The sequence below is a fragment of the Eimeria acervulina genome, genomic scaffold (genome assembly GCF_000499425.1).
Source record: "Eimeria acervulina Houghton genomic scaffold, Eah_scaff9, whole genome shotgun sequence".
NCBI classification, from domain to species: Eukaryota; Apicomplexa; class Conoidasida; order Eucoccidiorida; family Eimeriidae; genus Eimeria; species Eimeria acervulina.
The window spans coordinates 36,874-54,825 of record NW_013549532.1 but is presented as its reverse complement, the minus strand read 5'-3'; the positions used below and the strand labels follow the sequence as shown (position 1 = coordinate 54,825).

The window sequence follows — 17,952 nt, the reverse complement described above, 5'->3', positions numbered from 1 at the left end:
TACAACCAATCGGTTTTACTTCTTTTCTTGAGCCGCATTCAACCAGCCTTGCGGGCATCTCTTTTTTCCAGTTCAAGCTAAGCGCTTTAAAATTTGAGCGGGGATATGAACGTGCAGTAGGCGCTTCCAAAATTACAGAACGTGTAGATACGTTATGCACAAGGCCCACAGCAACGGTAGAACCGTAGCAGGAATCCCATGGCTTTCACCTCCACGAAAGTGGGGGTCGTACCCTCTTTCAGGCGTAGGGTATTCTGGGGTGAATGGGCCTGGCACAGAGTCAAAGTAGCTCATGGCACGCCACATGTTGACTACTCCGTTCGTTCCTAGGGCTCCTGCAGGCAGGACAGAAACATCAGGAGGCAAAAGCAGCATTTGCTGTGTCCTGACCTTTTGCGGAGATGAAAAGCACGGTTGCTTCCCTCACCAGCTAGGGCTTTGGATCCAGTTACAGAGTACATGATGGCTTGTTCCACCTTCCTGCTTGCGGGCTCTTTGCACTGTTGCCAGCCTAGAGGATTGGTTGCCTCAAAATATGCCCACAAAGACGCAGCCATTCCGGCAACTATCGGAGCAGCGAAAGAAGTACCGTCGACGTATGTGTAGCCTGCAGCAGTAAGAACGACGTGAAGCGAATCAACACCCTTTGGCAAGATCTCACTCAGCTGAACATAGCGTTGTTCCGGTGCTCCAGTTAAAAGAACTGCCAGTGTTTCCGCAGTTTCGACTGGCAGGTGAAGGCTACCGATCCTCCGTCGTGGATGCTGCCAAATTGTAAGCTGAACGCGAGCGAACAGTTGAATGCGCGTACAGGAAGTGCAGCGTCGGTTCCCTGAGTTTGCTCTGTAATTTGTCCCAGCGTAGATCAAAGTCCCAGGGGCTGCAACGTCAACGCCCTCACTTCCATAGTTGGAGAACGAAGCGCGGAAGCCAGCTACGTCGCTTGCCATGACATTCACTAGCCCTCGTAATCGGAATGCTCCAGGAGTGAAACTGCAACAAAGGGGCGCTGCACGCAATGGCCACCTCTAGGCATTTCCTTTTCGGAAAAAACTGACATGAACGACAACGACTCACCGCCCATCAAGCCACACAAATATATACACACATAAATTTCCAGGGCAATGAGCTGCTACTGGTGGGCTGGGATTTTATTCTGAGATCAAAATCGTCATTGGGGACCTACTAACACTCGTTTTGTTCATCAATATTGCAGCCCGAATTCCCTGCCGCGGTGACTATCAAGTGGTCATGTTTGAGAGCTCTCACAAAGGCCTCGTACTCCGCGGCGACGAATCTGCAAAAATATCCTTAAGTGCTCCTCTACAGTGATCACCATGGTGCCGCCATCCATGGAAAAGAAATTCTATCGAAAGCCTTGTCATGCAGTTGCTGGTTCGAACGGACTGCGCAGTGCACTTGGCAACAGTCACACTGTATATGAGGTCTTGAATGCGGATCAAACTAATTGTTATAGTTTACCCTGGTCCTCCATAGGAGTGGTTTGAAACCCGAGCCTTCATCTTGACGGCATAGTCGAGAGCTGGAATTGTTGTCGACGTCCAAACTCCTCGCCGGCTTCCGACGCGAAGGCACATTACCGTCGGATTCGAGAAAACCCCGCGGCCTCCCCTGCCGTCATGCGCCCGTGCGGCTGCCACAGAGGTAACTAATGTGCCATGACCAGAGTCATCGGTGAATGGGTGCCCATTGTCTTCTACAAAATTCTGGTAAGAAGGAAGGAACGCAGGCGGGTAAGATGTCCACAGACCTACTCTCCGAGCACTTTCTCAAGACACAGCATAGCAGCATCTGCACAGTGCATACCTGTGCCCAGATTCGTAAACGGCGGGCATACCAAAATAAGATGTACCGTGAATTGAATAGTCTGCCTATTGTTCACTGGCTCGTGAGTCTAAATGCCTTACTATATGTTGCTTTGCTGTTTTATGCTATCGTAGCCGGAATCAGAGCACTTCAGCATCAGGCGGGCAAGGCCGTCTGTGGCAGTAGCTACTGTTGGTCAATTGATAGAACATGAATAATCTAACTCTTGAACTCTTTCCCTGCTGTACAGCTTCCTACGTTACTTTGTTAACAGGGAGGAAGCGGTGCTTACCCACCCAACCAAAGCAGTCGTCAACATAGCCATTTTCGTCATCGTCAATTCCATCTGTGCAGTCCTTCTCCCCAGGATTGTCCCAGAATATGCTGCTTGCAACGTCGAAGTCGTCAATAAAGTCTTGATGCAAGTAGCATCCAGTGTCCAACACAGCCAGTACCACGGGCACTGTCTCTGCAAAAGCAATACCCAGCATAATTCCATCTCCAACAAAATTCAGAGCTTTTGGCATTCATTGTTCCAGCAGAAACTCGGAAGACTCAGGTGTCGCTCCTTAACATGGAATGCTATGAAAATTATTCCCTAATGTGCAGTCAATCTGCTATCTCCGAAGGTAGGGAGCTGTCAAAAACTTCAGCGTTCAGTTATACCTTGTCTGCTTGGCTTACTCGTGGCCGCTTCTATTTTCTGCCAGACCTTGTCTGCTCCCACAGTGAAGTTTCCAAAGAATGAATGCAAGTACCATTGCCTCATTTGGAACGGATCCCCAAGCAAACCAGAAGGGGCCCGCATAATCTCGGGAGATGCGGCAACTTCTCTCGGCATTTCCCCCAGGTGTTGCTGAGTTGATTTTCTCTCATGGACTCCTGGCGAGGGCCACGGTGAAGCGTTCGACCTCTGAACATCGACCTTGCGGTCTACCGATACTTCATCTACACACGCTACAGCAGCTGTGATTATCCTTCCGAGGGCCTCCTTTGCTTCATCGGAACCTCCGGATAACGATTCTGCAGCTTTTCTTATGCTTGGCAAGAATCCGGCAGACGGCAGATGAGACTGCACATAGGATGTACGCAGGGTCACTAGCAGTTGATGCACTCCCCTTTTGTCCTGGTGACTTCAAAGTGGAACTTTTTGAGCGCTTAAACCGGTGTACTCTTATGAGAAATGTATAAGCATGCTACCCACAAGCTGGTGGACAAGGTCTTGCAAAGCTCTGCAGCGTGGGGAAATATGAAACCGGCACTCACATTGCTGATGCGTAATATGTCAGTGTTGAGCGCTCCATAGTATGCTGCTCGCATAGATGGACCTTCGAAGAACCTCAGTCTAAGTCGATCTCGACAGTTGGCCATACAACCTGTTAGCGTCAAGCCGAGCCTGGCATGTAGCCCCAGAGCACGGGCGAAAAGCCACAGTGCCAGGTGGCGCCCGTTGACGATGCTCCGTGTGGAATCTTCTTGCAAATCGTTCGCTCCAACGCGGTCTTGCATGTACACTCCACCGCGAAGCAACACCTTGCGCCCGTGCAAAGCGCTATCTTTCTCTCCAAAAATTTGAAGAGGCACAACTTCCCGAACACTGAGCGGCTGCAGAGAAGTCGGTACCTTTTGTGGCAGGCTTTTCAGGCATCCAGGATTCCATGCAACTATAAGTCTGGAAGCTTCCTTTTCTCGACCTTCGGCCAGTGCGTCGGCGATGTTCTGGAAAAAAGACAAAAGGCAGCTGAAGGGGCTCCCATGCATTTCCCTTGCACTGCGGAGTGCAGCAGAAGGCAAGCAATGATTTCTATTGGCTATTTGACAGATCAACGACAGAACACATCTTGTATGCCATGCTATGCGGCGAACTGACAGAATATGTGGACCTTGCCTCTCTAAAGGTACTTCGGGTTATGATGGGGCCGTACACGGTCACTTCTTCAGCGCTGGCGTGACGTTTGGGTGCTGTCGGACCGCATCGTTCCTTGCGGACTTCCGGATTCTGGGGAAGCCGTTGGCCTCGTTCCTGTAGGTAGAAGCTGGCGCAAAGAGAAGCGCGAAGATGCTCTCTTCTTTGGATTTCGCTTTTGAGATGTCCTCCGTCCCGTGGGACGGCTTCAAGCGGCCAGCTAATGGTGCACGGGAGCGCAATAGCGAGAAACACTGCATTGAGGAAGGGAGTTTTCGGCAGTCGAGAAACGCACATCTTCCCCTACGGCAAACGGAATTGTGGGCCAGAAAGCAGCAGTTCGCTGCTGCCTAGGCTGTTCAAGTAATCGAGTAAGATGTCAGTTACGGTTGGATGGCAAAAGATAGGGGAAGCCCCTAGCTCCATATAATGTTTTACTACTACATCATATGCCCAGCGCAAAAATTCTTGCGAAGGCAAGCGGACCGGGAGAAATACGCAAAACCTTAGCAGGTCGCAGCAGCCTGCACACATTGCAAGCTGACGGCGCTAGTGAGTCCACTACAGCTATTTGATGCAGCAAGACTTCCTCTGCATTCTAACATAATCTATAGAACTCTGGGCTCGGCGGGCTACACCGGTCCCCTTTGTGCATCCTGCCTCTCACCACAAGCAGTAGGAACGCGAGTGAGCTATACTTGCGCCACTCCTATATTCGGTGGGTGGTGAAGCGACCTCATTGGCTTGCCTGACTAAAATAAACTATTTACACGCGGATCTGAACTCAGTTGATCCTGTCTTAGATCCAACTCGGAACGTGGGGTGCTGCAACGAGGGAAAAAGCGTCGGTAGCTTTTCTGTGCTCGACGGATGCGCAACTGTGCTGCATTAGCCAAAGTTGACACTTTTTTTATTGTGAGAGGGATTAAAAAGTGTTTCCAGGCTCAAATTTGCACGTGGAGCAGCTGTATGATCTTGCTTCGACAAGTGGGAGCTGGCAGCCGACGACGACACCACACCAACCCCACCACCAGCTGCAGCCCCCTTTATCTGAGAAGTTGCTGCCCCCCAAAATCAGCACGCGTCCGTAGTTTTCACAAATCTCACTTAACGCTTAAAATAGAGAATAGGGAAAAGGGCAGTGGCGTCAGTAGCAGTGACGAGACAAATGCCACACACAAAGATGTGACGATTCCCCCCCTACGAGGCACCCTCCTGGACCGTGACGGTTTTTTTTCCACATCATCATCACTTTCCTCCATCCTTTATCTACTGCAACTAAAGTCATGACTGTTTGGGGCTCCTGGAGGTGCGCTACTGCATGAACAGGCCGTCCGAGGGCCGAAGCCTAGTCAAATACAGACGACGCCTTAAACAGTGTTTGCTTGGCCGCTCCAACTCCTCCTCATAGCTGCAGAAACCATGGCAGGGGCTATGTGGTCCTCTGAGCGAGGGAGAAGGCAGGCTTCCTTCAAGGAAAGCGGGGCAAACCACGCTCGGGTAGGCCCCCGCTGCCGCACTGGCTGCAAAACCTCCACAACGCCAAGGTTAATCAGCACTACATGCCGCAGCGGCATAACTGCCAACGCTCGAAAACGCGAACCGGACTTGATTGATGAATACGATAACAAGGAAAATGCAAGCAGCAATTTGGCATGCGCTGGAAACTCCACATCAAGCGCCTCCAGCCGCAACCGCAGCAGCAGCAGCAGCAGCGGGAACAGGAACCTCTGCAGGCCGCTAAAGCTTCAACGAAGGCTCAGTAGCAGGGCACCGGCTGCACACAGCTCATCAACTACGCAGCTTGCACAATGCAAGAGAACAGATGATTCAGGGGGTGACTGTGGGGCCACTAGGGTGCACCGCGAGTTGCGAGGGCTCATTCTTGAGACACCTTTGAAGAGCCGACGTATGTCTGCGTACTTTCCGGACTGGAGCCTCAATCAGAAGCTCGATTTGCTGCTCAAGATGGGAATTGTAGCCACAACGAAAGTAAACGAAAGCGAGGAAGTGCACACTCTGAGCATCTGCAGCCAGTTCGCAGAGGAGAATCATTTGGCGATGCTGCAGGACAGCGACAGGGTCTCCTACTACAGAAAGGTCGGCATTACTTACTTTAATAAGCCTCTCGCCAATCTCACACGCTGATCTTTCAGATGCTTTTTGTTGCCGGAGCTGCTGTAGCTGGTGCTTTTCGTCTTTAGCTGGTTTCGTAGCTGCTGTAGCTGCCGCTCTTCGTGTTTAGCTGATTTCGTCCACCGCCGTAAGAATGGCTTGCGGAACGACCATCCTGGCGAATGGTGATACCCAAGCCACCCCAAAAGAACAATAAAGACGCTCTTTAAATATGCTCAATATGTTGGTGGGATGTTAGGGCATAGTTTGGATTTTTCGGATGTTCAGGCGATGCAATGGACAGGAGAAGCGAAGAGCGGAGGCAAAAGGCTGGTAGAAGGCCGTCGGGTCCTTGAAATAGGCACAGGCCCCATATGCTTGCTTTCCATAAACGCAGTAAATGCAGGCGCCAAGCACGTCGTCGCCCTAGAGGCCTCCCGGCCGTCTCACTGCCGGGCGAAAAAGTTCGTAGAGGCCATCGGAATGAGCCATAAAATCGATATTCTGCATGGATACTCAAAACGTATTCCCGCTTCCCTCTTCAAGGATCCAGAAGTTGTAATACATGAAATCATAGGCGACTTTGCGTCCCAAGAAGGTTAGTTTGGTAGCGTTGGCTCCGCGTCAATCAACTTTGCGCGAATAGCTCATCTTTAAAAGTGGCAGATGAATGGATAATATCTTTCCCGAGAGGAAGCCTAGCCAGATCGTTATGACAAAAGCCATGTGATTTTTTGTGGTTTCACCTTCAGGGGTCGCGGATGCGCTTCTCGACGTGCAGGAACGCACGGGCTCTATTCCCTTGAGTATTCCGTTTGGCGCAGAAACACTCATTTGCCCTGCAAGCTTGCCGGAACCGGAGCATTTCCTCTATCCTGCTCACTCATACGAAGTGAGGGGTTACTCTTTACTTTTCTGTACATCATACTTCACCATTTCCCAGTCTCTACCTAGAAATTTCCGCCTCCTGTTCCAGCTGAGCAAACATTGTTCTCACCTGGTCGCTTCCGCGTTCATGCATTTGTGGATTAAGCTGCGCTTGTGGGGCTTGGTACTTGTTTGCGGTTCTCTCCGGGGATCAAACGCTATTTGAGTGACGACGGGAAACTTAGTAAACGCTTGTAGGGAAAATGTGGATAATTGCTCCGTTTGAATTAAGTGCACTATCATTTGGGTGGGTATGGTTTCAGGGGCGAAGCATATTATCTCCCCGTCGTATTCTTCTGCAATCTGTCCGGCTAAACACAAGCCACCTGCTACTCTGCGAGGATTTTCAAGCATTTGAAACGCTCAAATTTCAATGCCCTATGAAGGATCAGATGGAACAAAGGAAGACGCTGAAGTTTGTCATTAGCAGACCTGGTTGTATGGCTGGCCTGCTCGCCGTAATCAAAGTGAGCTTTATTATAAAGTACTACTAAACTACTACTAAGTAGAATCTAGCTGAGCCTATAAAGGTTTCCAGTGCGGCGTATTAGGCAGTCTGTGGCGAAAGGGTGTGCTGCCAAGACCTATTCTCCTTTGCGGTGATGTTCAGATTGAAATTTACCCGGGTATGTTCTTTGGCACATTCCGAAATGGGGAGACGGACTCTTGGTATACGTCATTGGTGCTGCTGCCGGAGGAGGTGAAGGTGGAACCCGGGGATACCATTAGTGTTGAGTCTTGTGCAGATATGCGCAACTATTCCAAAGTGTGCAGCGCCAAACAGCCGCAGAAATCGGGTTCCAAGACGGAGTCGAGCTCTGTTCTCGTCTCCAAGCCCACGTATTCATTTACCGTCTCTGTTTATAAGCCTTCTTTTAGCTTTCGGAGACCCTTTAAAAGTTTTCCGCCCATTGTTGTTCCCTTCGAGGAACAGGCGCCCGTCCTGTGTGGCGCCACGCGCAGGTATGCGGACAAACGCTAGCAGTAGTTTGTCACCGCTACACTGTACCGATTTTTGGGATTGTTTATTCTGCAGCTTGTACTCCTTATTCGGTGCTATCTGTTTGGTTATAGCTCTGATTCCGCGCATGTGTTATGCGATTGTTGCTTCTTTGCGTACAACGCTTCAGAGGGCTGCAAGTGTAGCAAGCCCTACTCTCGCATATTCACGTGCATTTTTAGACCTGCACGAAATCCGGCCTGCAGCCAACGATTAAGGGGACAAACTGCGTTTTTTTCATGACTCAAGCTTCATGGTAGATAGCTTCTCTGTTCTCTGTCTCTTATTGCTCGAGTTCAGCTCCTGTGTGGGCTCTCGCCACCTCTCAAAGCTGCGTGTTTGAGCAGCCTGGTCCCCGTAGTGTGGAATAGTGTATATAAAGCGTTCTCGGTGAATCGTCTCACGGAATTAGTTTGGGCAGGTGATTCTGTGCGCACTGAGGTTGTAATTCACAGAATCACACTACCAGCTAAAGTACTTTGTTAACCCCACAATTGCCATCTAGTAGGCAGCCAGTTGTCCGTATGACAAACGACGGTTCTAATTCCAGTGCACAGTTCATTTAATATCATCGCTGCAGCACTTCTGCTGGCTGAAGCCGCTGCAACTATTATCCTTGCCTGAAAACCTAGTGCGTCGGTGCCTATAACAATTCTGCTAATCTCCACTCAAATTCATTTCCTTTGCTGAAGCTACGCTACAAACTCGTCCCAGCGTAGTGCAAAGGGCATCACACTATGCAAGCTTCTACGAAAGTCGAGCGCAGTAAGGACGGTGTCTATCGCCTGCTACCTTTCATACATTTCAAAGCTTAAATAATATGGGTTCGAGGTATTAGCCGTTCCGGGCAAGCAGATGGGTTGGGAGCCTAAAACGACACATCTCGAGGCCTTAATATCTCAACAGGATGCGCCTGATAAAACGCGGAGTATGCACTTCACTGCACTATCCGCCCTGTTGAGATGCCCACTAGGCTAACTTGATGCCACCTTTACAGAATGCATGCCGTGTACATGTCCTATCAACATGTGCGCCATTGTACGGGAGTGTAGCTTCAAATCCTCACCCATCGAGCAATTACTGCTGTGCAGCTGTCGGGTCAGCAACACGGCCGCTAAAAAGAATAAGATTTGTGTCTCCATCAACGAAGCGCAGCTGGAAGATGAATGGCTTGTCTACTAGAACGTTTATTTGGGTCTTAGGCATGGGCATGGCGCGCAACATCATGATCATAGCAGTTGCAGCGGTGGCTTCTGTACCTTCCTCGTTAACATCAATGTCCGCCTGGTGGACGAAGGAAGAAACAAAGAGGTCCCGATCGCCAGTAATGCCTGAGAAATCCGCCTTTCCCATGTCGAACATGTCGGGGGCCCCGAGTCTGCCGAAGATCTCCCTCAGGTCGACTTTGTTGTCATCTGCAGACAACTTGAATTTCGGCAAGGTCAAAAATATCTCCTCTTCAAACGACCTGTCCATTGCTGAGGACTCCATGTCTGCAAATGTTTGCTCCAGCTGCTGCGGGTTATCGATCATAGACTTCTCGAAGCTGGAGAGGTCCTCTGGCATGACAATGTAAAGACGAAGACGAGGGTCTGTGTAAGGCAGCCCCACTGCCAAAGCTTCCTTCTTCATGGATAACAAAAGTGGCGCCTTGTCCAGCTTCCCCTTCATGAACTGGGTCTGCTTAGGACCACTGGGAGTGAAGAAAACGCCCAAGCTGGTTGCAGAACTTTCGAACTGCTGGAGCCATGGAGCTTTGAAATACAGTGCGTTGATCAATACAAGGCGAGTCTGTGGCCCCAGAGCGGAGGCATTCAGAAGGTTCTTAATGTGATCGCGTGTTGTAGTGGCAACGAAACTGTTAATCTTCTCAGCAGCAGCTGCGCCGTCCGAGAAATCGATAGTTTCTGCACTCTGCTTCTCCTCCTGCAGCTGCTTCTTGAACTTCTTGAAGTGTTTGTTTTTCTCCAGTCCAGGGTGTACGTACAACCGATTCGCAACGTCGACAGCAACAGCACCTTCTTTCTGAGGTGGCTGTATCAACTCGGGGATGGCAAAGCTTTCATTAGGACCCACGAGTGCATCCATCTGTCCCCTGGTTTCCCCAGCAGCACCTTTCTGTGCGGTGTGAAAAACGCTGAAAATGCTGAAGGGTGAAAACACGAAATTTGGCTTCGCTTCTAAACTGGGCCCAGCAATTTCGCCATAGAGGCGCTCCGCCGTAACGGTGGAAGGGTCCATTGCACTGGCTGTGGAACTGAGCGACAAAGCAGTTGCTACAGCAGCAGCCGAGCAAAAACGAGTTAATTTACTTAATAATGCCATTTTAAGCCAATTGCGTCCGTCTCAGATGACGGCAATATAGCGGAGGAGGAAGAGAGGCTGCTATGCTCACCACCGGCTACCGCGCCGTATGACCAGAAGTTGCGGCTCCAGAGCCAGATAAGGAAAAAGGTTTGCAAACGAAAAAGCGGAAACTCTGCAACAAAATACGTCAACTGTAACACGAATAAAAAAAATGCCGTTGGAGAGCCACCCAAAACGACAGAAGCAAGACCAAGCGCGGTTGCCTTGCTTTCTGTCGTGAGGCTCTCGCTCGTTGGGCAGTCGTGGGCTCAAGCCTCCGCACCGAGCGCTCACAGCTGCATCCCAGCCTATTTGCTCACCTATATTGATTAACCATAGGAAAAACCAGTGACCTATAGTATTGAGTAATATAACGGCAGTAATTCGCAGCATTTAACCTTCCGGCGGGATAGCTGTCTGCAGCATATCCACAAAACCGATTGTTGAGTGTGCATGCATGAGCGCACCACAATCCCTACAAAACTGATTGATGACTTTGTTCGGTTGCATGCAACCTGAAGCCCAGGGAACGGATTGGTGATTTTGTGTGGATGCGTGCTTCTCCTTTCTGCTGACGTCTGCGGGAGCCCTCTAGGCTTCTGCAGGCATAGCTCTGCTTTCTGTACAGTGTTATTTCATTGTTTTAGCCTTTGCATAGAAGCCACGAATCTTACTGGGAATGCATGATATATGATTGGCGGGTGTGTCGCCTGACGGGGATTGCAAGAGCACCTTCCTAGCAATCCTTTGTATACAGTAAGCGGTGTCATGGAGATTCAATTCCTTCCGCATAAACGTCTCATCCTTATATTCTGTCTGCTGTTACTTTTTTTATTTATAGCGGATTTTTGACGAAGTAACGAGAAGCCTCGTCATTCACCAAGGACCCTCGACAGCTGCAAGGGGGGCGAAATAATTTTTTACCTTGCGTCGAACATGGGGGGCATGTAATAGTTCATACAAAGAAAAGGGGTTTCCTGATTCCGATGATTACATGGAAAAATGTCTTTAGTGTTACTGAATGCAGAAACGGGGTTTCTTGAGTCCTACCAACACAAACAATTGTTCAAAACGTACATGGCATCCAATTGCCAAAATACACATAAAGATCGATGCATCCACTGTTATACCGGCCCTTCATTGCCCCCAGATGGCACATACGCAAAATCCGCAAAAGAGAAATAAAAGATGCAAGATGAAGCAGGAGATTCGCTGACAGTTGCAAGTCCAACGAGTGGCGTCGACATTGCCAGAGGACAGTCGCGGGATGTACGATAGTCATAATACATTCAGCAAGCCCTAACAAAAACCAGGCAACTTCGTTTTCCCTCTCACGAAAACTGGACGCTGGTGCGTAGAGAGGGCGTCCTGTCACACGAGTTGCAGCAAGTGCTTCTCCAACTGCCACACTACTGCAAGGCAGCATCTTATGCAAGCACAGGTACACTCCTTCTTAATGCACGAACAGCGGAGGTAATTCTTAACGCCCACTTGGCCCTCAGGACTCAATAATCCACACACGTAAGGAGAAAGGAAGCGTTTGCCACGTTCAGACAGGCCACGCTACACCCTGCCACGCCTGCAGCTGCAGGTAGTAGAATTCCTCGTCTACGGATTCCAGTTAGTCTTTTCTGCTTCCGTATGCATCAAACCAAGGTTGGATACAAACGCCGTTTCCAACGACTCCAGACAACCGCATCATGTGGACGGTCACGCGAGCAAGAGGCCTCGCCATCCAACGTGGGAATGCTCAGTTTTCCAAAGGTTTTCTGAAGGAGTATTTTGTATAGCAAGTTCTTTTGCATACCATTTATACCGTAAAATATTGAAGCAGTTGAACAAAGTACAGCAGACAGCGACAACCGTGAGAAACGGGGGGCCCCACCTGCTAGAGCACCTGATGAGTGGGGCGTTTGGGTGCCCTTTTCCATCCACTAGGTACAAAACTGTGGCTCAAGTGTAATACATTTGTTTTAGGATCGTCTCTACTTTCTATATGATCAAAAGAAGGGGAGAGGACTTCACTTCTACACCACTAGAACTCGTGGCGTGTCGTGTCACCTCCGACACCCCAGCGGAATCCTCAGAAACTCGTCTGTTTCTGTCCTGTGACTCATTGTTATTTACTTCGTAAGTAATTTTTGGCAGAGCAAAGGCGTTTTTCTCTCTGAAGAGAGACGACAGAGCGCAGGAGTTGCCTGTGAAACGCGGCGTACGCAAACAGCCTCAGGCGGCGCCGCGGCTATGCTGTGGTGTACAGCCAGAATCGCCTGAGGCAGTGGAAATAACAGAAAATTCACATTTTCTTCTTTTTACGAACGCGTTCGCGGGTGGCGGTGTATTGGTTGGGGTCCAGCAGGCACACCGCCAGGCCGAGCAGCTGGGCCGACGCCCTTTCTACACTCTAGCATCCCATCTTGCGGCCCCTGGCAAACTGTTTATTCAACATGCGAGCTCCTCCTCCGAAGCGTTTTTGGGCATGGGCGGCGGTTATCTGCTTGGGGGCTTTCTATGCCTTCTCCGTCGCACAGGTGAGAGGGAACGCAAAGAGCGTTGCTGTCTATTACCAAGGGGTGGTTGATTATCAGTCCAGTAGTATATCTTCTACAACATTTCAACTTCTTGCAACAATGCAGCTATAGGAATGGGCTCACACTAGCCCTCCTTGATAATAAATGTTTTTTGTCTCATCTCCCCCTTCACCTGCCGCGTCATACCTGCGCATTATCGTGTCAGCTTGATTTCTTCGCACACAGCGCCTCAGTTCCAGCTGAAAGACTACTCGTGTTCACCAGTGGTTCACCAGTGGTGCGGCTAAGATGGGTGGGTGGGATGCTCGCAGGCAGGGAGCCAGATGTCCTTGACAGGCTACAGACCCCTGCAGTATAAAGCAGCGGCCAACTTCCCCTTGGGCCCTTGGGGCCGCGTGTCGCTTCCGGGGGCCTCCTTGTGCACTTGTGAGAAGCTGTTAGACGGACTGGCGGCGACCGGAGCAGCCTCCTCCCGCGTCCTCTGCGTCGCGAGGGCAACGGCTCTCACCGCCGAACAGGTAAGCCTAGGGCATGCAGTGAGCGTGGTGCATGCAGTGAACCTGATGCATGCAGTTATCCTGGTGCATGCAGTATTCTTGGTGCATGCAGCACCTGCATGCTTCTTCAGCTATGCCGCTTGCTTCATGCGTGTTTGTGGGGCCGTTTGTTTGCACGTTTGACATGCCGTGTTTACAGAGTGAACAGCGCACGCGCCGGATGCACGTACAGTCGGTTGACGATAATCGCGCTGCACACTGGCGGTGCATCTGAGTTGGTATTTTGCCGTTTGTACCGCAGGTGGAGAAGCTGCTGGGGCTTTCTCATTTCGTGCTGGTGTTGCTGCCTCCGGCAGGGGTTCCCCTGAGCGCAGCAGCAGCAGAAGAAATAAAGCGAATAGAAAAATTGCTGCTAGACCGACACAGCGCTGCCTCTGTTGTCTTTGCACGGGAGACAAAGGACGCTACGGCGTTGCTAGAAAGACTGAACAGGGACGGTAAGGAACCTCTATGGAGCCAAGGGAATGCATACCTGCCGCGGGTATAAATGCATGTCTTTATGTTGCTGCATGCATGATGCATGCATGCGCTTTTTGCACGCTTACATACACGCATGCATGCGTAACCTGTGCATTTGTATCTGTAGCTGCACAGACACTGCAGCATCCCCAAATTCTGCCGACTTCTGTTGGCTACGTGCAACTGCTTCTACTGCTAGGGTATACTGGTGTTACCTGCTGCTGCTGCTATAATTTTCTGCTGCTACCTCTTGCTGCTGCTGCAATCTCCTGCTGCTATCTGTTGCTGCTGGTGCTGCTGATTCAGATGAGTATGAGCACGCCCCCGCTAGGACGCGTATGCTGCGTCCGTTTTTAACTGCGTACAGCGCGTTGGCCCAGGAGCTGCAGCCTATCCCGTCTGTCAAGGGCGTTACGCTGACGGTTCGTCTGCTGCACTTGTGTTTGCATGCAAGTGGGGCTGCCTGTCGCTGCTAAAGTTATTTTACTAATCATGATAAGCAGCCCAAGCATGTTGAGAAGCAACGCTTAGTGCCTGTGCACGTAGAAATTAAGGTTTACTTCTAATATTAATGATGGGGTTAGGGTTTAGGTCTTAGGGTTTAGTTCAAGTATAGATCATATTTATACAGGGATTTATGCAGATGTGACTTTCAAGCATATACTGGTTAAGCGTGATTACTGCATTCTGTTTGCTTTGGCTGCTAATGAGTGTTGAATGCCAAAAGGAAGACATGCGCTTGATGTACACAATCCAATTGCAGTGCTTCGATTTCATTAGATAAACAAATTCACTTCTATTGCATTTCGTTTTCTTCAGTCATGGCTAAATGGGAAGCCTGGGCCAGAAGGCGCCGCCCCCCCTACAGTTGTATTTGTGGCACATCACGACGCCTTTGCCGCTGTTCCTGTAAGTTGAGTAACAGATCTCATTCTAGGCCTTTTGGTGCTGTTCTGTCTTTTGCTTTCTCTGGGGCGACAAAACATTTCTCTCGCCGTCGCTCCTTCTGCTTTGCCTTGAAGGAGACCGCGTGTGTTCATGAACGCCATGTACGTGTTGTTGGGCTGACAAAAAATACATGCCTCCTGCTCCGTTTTGTGCAGCATTTCGCTACCGGTATCAGCACCGGCGCCAGCGGACTCATCAGTAAGGGCAGCACACCACCGCTATCTCGTGTTAGTACAGTACAGAAGGGCATGTCTTCTATGTATGTGTACCTGGCATATGAGTAAGTGCATAGATGTATATGTACATGCGCTTTCTCTCTGTATACACTTGGGGGTGTGGCACGTTACTACTGTGCGCTACCTAATTGCATTCTTTTGGCTCTTAGCTGAACTGGTAGCCGCCAACGCTGTAGAGGCGCCCGCAAACGCTTCAGAACCGCGGGCCTTCATTGCAGATAGTTGTATTTTTTAGTTCATTCCCATTGCCGTCCTGTTAGTTCATTGCCACAGCAAGAAAGATGCTTACCGTGAAGGTTCTTCAGTGGGCATGTTGTAACTCTCTGTCTTGTCCTGCATGCAGCTCTCATGTGGCTGGCCCGAGAGCTGAAGAAGATCTACAAACAAGAACCGCTCAACTACAGCGTCGCCTTCGTCTTGGCGGATGCAAGCGCAATGAACTACGAAGGGGTTTTGGAGTGGATAGGGCGCGCAGACCCGAGGTGAGGTGTAGGTGTTAAGCAGCCAAACAAACAACCACATGCAGCAGCTTCTCAGCCTAGTGCAGAGAGACTGTTGCATTAAACTGAGTAGCTATGCCCGTACGCGCGCTCTTGCTGTTCTTTTCCCTTGCCACTGCAAGAGAATTGCAATCGCGCGCGTGCATGGCATTCAGTTTCAGGGTTTTTTGGGGTCGACAACTTCTAGTGTTCCTCTTGATGTGGAGACCAAAGTGTGTAAGTGAAGCTCCTCTGTTTTATATGTGTCCGGCTCGTCATGCGCAATTTCAGGCTGCTGAATGCCACGCGGTACGTTTTGTGCTTGGACAATGTAGCGTCCACCTCGCTGAGTCTACACACTCCGAAAGCCTACAAAGACCCAGAAGCTGCTCGTTTCCTCCAGGTTCGTCTGAGAAGTGAACACTGAACACTGAACTGTGGGAGCTGTCTCAGGCGTAGTGCTTGCCGTGCGACTTGTTCTGAATGTATTACATTTGTTGCAAGCGGAATGTTTGGAATACACTGCAGACACTGGAGAATGCGATGAAGGAGGAAGGGGTTCAGCTGACTACCCGCACGAAAAAAATCGCTGCAGGGGAGAAGGTGTTGTCGTTCTGGCCCCACGAGCACTTCACAAGAGCGAAGCTCATTGCAGGGACTCTTTCAGCGGAAGCTGAACTCAAACACCTCTGGAATCGAAGCTCTCTGACGGATGACAGGTGAATGCAACTAATGATGATGCGAGCCATCACGGGTATTTCGGACAATATCATCCGATGCTACTCCACGCTTTTTATTCACGCGTTTTTTTATTAAATAGAAAATATATTCTATAGGATCGAAGGAAAACCTTGCAACTTACCTTACCTTACTTACGAAAAAAGGACGTTTTCCAAGAAGTTTTCGCAATATGGAGGATAGTTGCGGGGGATGCTGTGAAACACGCTCTGCGTCTGTTCATCTTCTTGTGTTTGGTTTTGTGTTGTGTGGTTTTGTTTTGGTTTTTCTGTTTGCCGCTGTATTGTATCGTGACAGCCTGAGTAAAGACGCGCTTGTGAAGACCGTACGCGGCCTTGCAGAAGGCACTGCGCGGTTCTTGGCGAACTCGAGAGACCAGAATACTCGCTTGACATTCAAAGGAGGCGAAGAGGAATTGGAGGTCTTCATCAGCTCATGGGTTCAGTTCTGTAACAAAACCCCCAGGCAAGCGGATGCTGCTGGCACGGCCATAGTCGCCCACACGCCCACGACGCAGTCATTTACACCTGCGGGAGCACCGACTCGCTATGTTGTTGTTGTAAATGGGTTCAAGGGTATACATCAAAGGCCGTGCATGCAGTTGCGTCGCTCCATGCATGCATATGATGCTCTCATGCTAAAGACGGCTTCTTCCGTTCTCAGTTGCACCTATTATCGTCCGTGTGCCGAATCTTCAGAAATAGTCCCATATATCTTTCGATCTAAAATGTGTCCAGGAACTTGAGTGTTGTTGGGCAGCAGCATACTTTTCCTGACGCATGATTACCACTGCACACCACCGCTAGCGGTGGCATCCAGCTAGCTGTGCAGCTAGCTAGGGAACCAGCAGTATCCGAATTTTCCACATGCGCATCTTAAATATCTCCAACGATTTTTCTGCTGGCTGGTTATTCTGCAGGTTCTTCGCCTACAGAAACGTTGCAGATTACATGGGCTCTTCCTTTGCAAACCGCGTGTTTTTGAAATCTTTGGCGGATGAGATGGAGAACGCTGGACTGACCACTGAGATGCATGAATTCGACGTAGACATGGGAGGCTTTTCTTTCTCTTATGTACGGCGACCACCTATCACCTCCCCTTCGTTTGTTCTGTGGTTGCATGTTGATGCGAATGCCATAAGAAACCCTTGAGACAGCAGCCGCTTTCTTCTGTGCCGAATGCCATGTGCACATGCGAGTGAATTTCTTTTAGTTGTTGGCTGCGTCTACGCCGTTTATCTCCACTCTTATATTGTACATGCGAATGGTTTGCCAAGCACAACGGATGCTGACACTGTCCTCCATGTATAATATTTATATGTGTATTTTATGTATACTATATATATGCATTTATTTAAATGCGTATCCACGTGGCTTGGCTCTCTTTCTGCTCGCAGGAGCCCCCAGTAACCCTTGAAATAGCGGAGAGCCGCTCCACTTTCTTTGACTGGCTTCTTTTGCTTGGGGCTGTCACTTACTCTATTGCTATTTACTTGGCAATTAGGGGCGCCGCGTCTACGAAATTGCTGGAAAGTGAGTTATACAAAAATGTGTGCGTATCTGAGGATAGGTTTGCATTCGCTAGGCAACAACGACAGTGCATACAAGCATGCGTACACGGAGAAGGAGATGAACATAAACTACGTAAACGTCGTGTATACGCTGACGCGGAAGGTCCTGCATCTAATTAACCGTTCTGTTTGTTGTTCTCCGTTTATCTTTCTATTCATCAGGCTCGTCTGTGCCCTGTCACGCCGCCTCTCCTGCGAGCGCCCGGACTTCTCATGCTCACGAGGGGAAGTCGAAGCTCTAGAAGTGCATTTGAATGAAGTTGTCGAATGTTTGCAACCGTGACAAGAGTATTCTGATCAACGTGTTGCAATA

The 17,952-nt window shown here is 49.8% G+C and overlaps 4 protein-coding genes across 4 annotated transcripts; 2 read left to right on the top strand and 2 right to left on the bottom strand.

Moving 5' to 3' along the window:
- Positions 1-132: 132 nt before the first annotated feature.
- Positions 133-3,588, bottom strand: EAH_00002710 (subtilase family serine protease, putative; the record flags this gene model as incomplete). The annotated part of the gene is made up of 7 exons (XM_013394150.1): positions 133-335; positions 428-993; positions 1,187-1,297; positions 1,483-1,785; positions 2,086-2,296; positions 2,512-2,899; positions 3,028-3,588. The coding sequence occupies 7 exons, from the start codon at positions 3,586-3,588 to the stop codon at positions 133-135; spliced, it is 2,343 nt and encodes a 780-aa protein (XP_013249604.1).
- Positions 3,589-5,155: 1,567 nt separating this feature from the next.
- On the top strand, positions 5,156-7,921 carry EAH_00002700 (hypothetical protein, conserved; the record flags this gene model as incomplete). The annotated part of the gene is made up of 6 exons (XM_013394149.1): positions 5,156-5,833; positions 6,137-6,446; positions 6,601-6,740; positions 7,039-7,242; positions 7,386-7,738; positions 7,906-7,921. 6 exons carry the CDS (start codon positions 5,156-5,158, stop codon positions 7,919-7,921), a joined length of 1,701 nt encoding a protein of 566 aa, XP_013249603.1.
- A 931-nt stretch (positions 7,922-8,852) lies between these two features.
- EAH_00002690 (serine protease inhibitor, putative) lies at positions 8,853-10,016 on the bottom strand (the record flags this gene model as incomplete). The annotated part of the gene is made up of 1 exon (XM_013394148.1): positions 8,853-10,016. One exon carries the CDS (start codon positions 10,014-10,016, stop codon positions 8,853-8,855), a length of 1,164 nt encoding a protein of 387 aa, XP_013249602.1.
- A 2,552-nt stretch (positions 10,017-12,568) lies between these two features.
- On the top strand, positions 12,569-17,922 carry EAH_00002680 (hypothetical protein, conserved; the record flags this gene model as incomplete). The annotated part of the gene is made up of 11 exons (XM_013394147.1): positions 12,569-12,652; positions 12,964-13,170; positions 13,451-13,690; positions 14,036-14,090; positions 15,196-15,334; positions 15,623-15,734; positions 15,860-16,050; positions 16,367-16,636; positions 16,989-17,142; positions 17,466-17,620; positions 17,802-17,922. 11 exons carry the CDS (start codon positions 12,569-12,571, stop codon positions 17,920-17,922), a joined length of 1,728 nt encoding a protein of 575 aa, XP_013249601.1.
- Between the last annotated feature and the right edge of the window lie 30 nt (positions 17,923-17,952).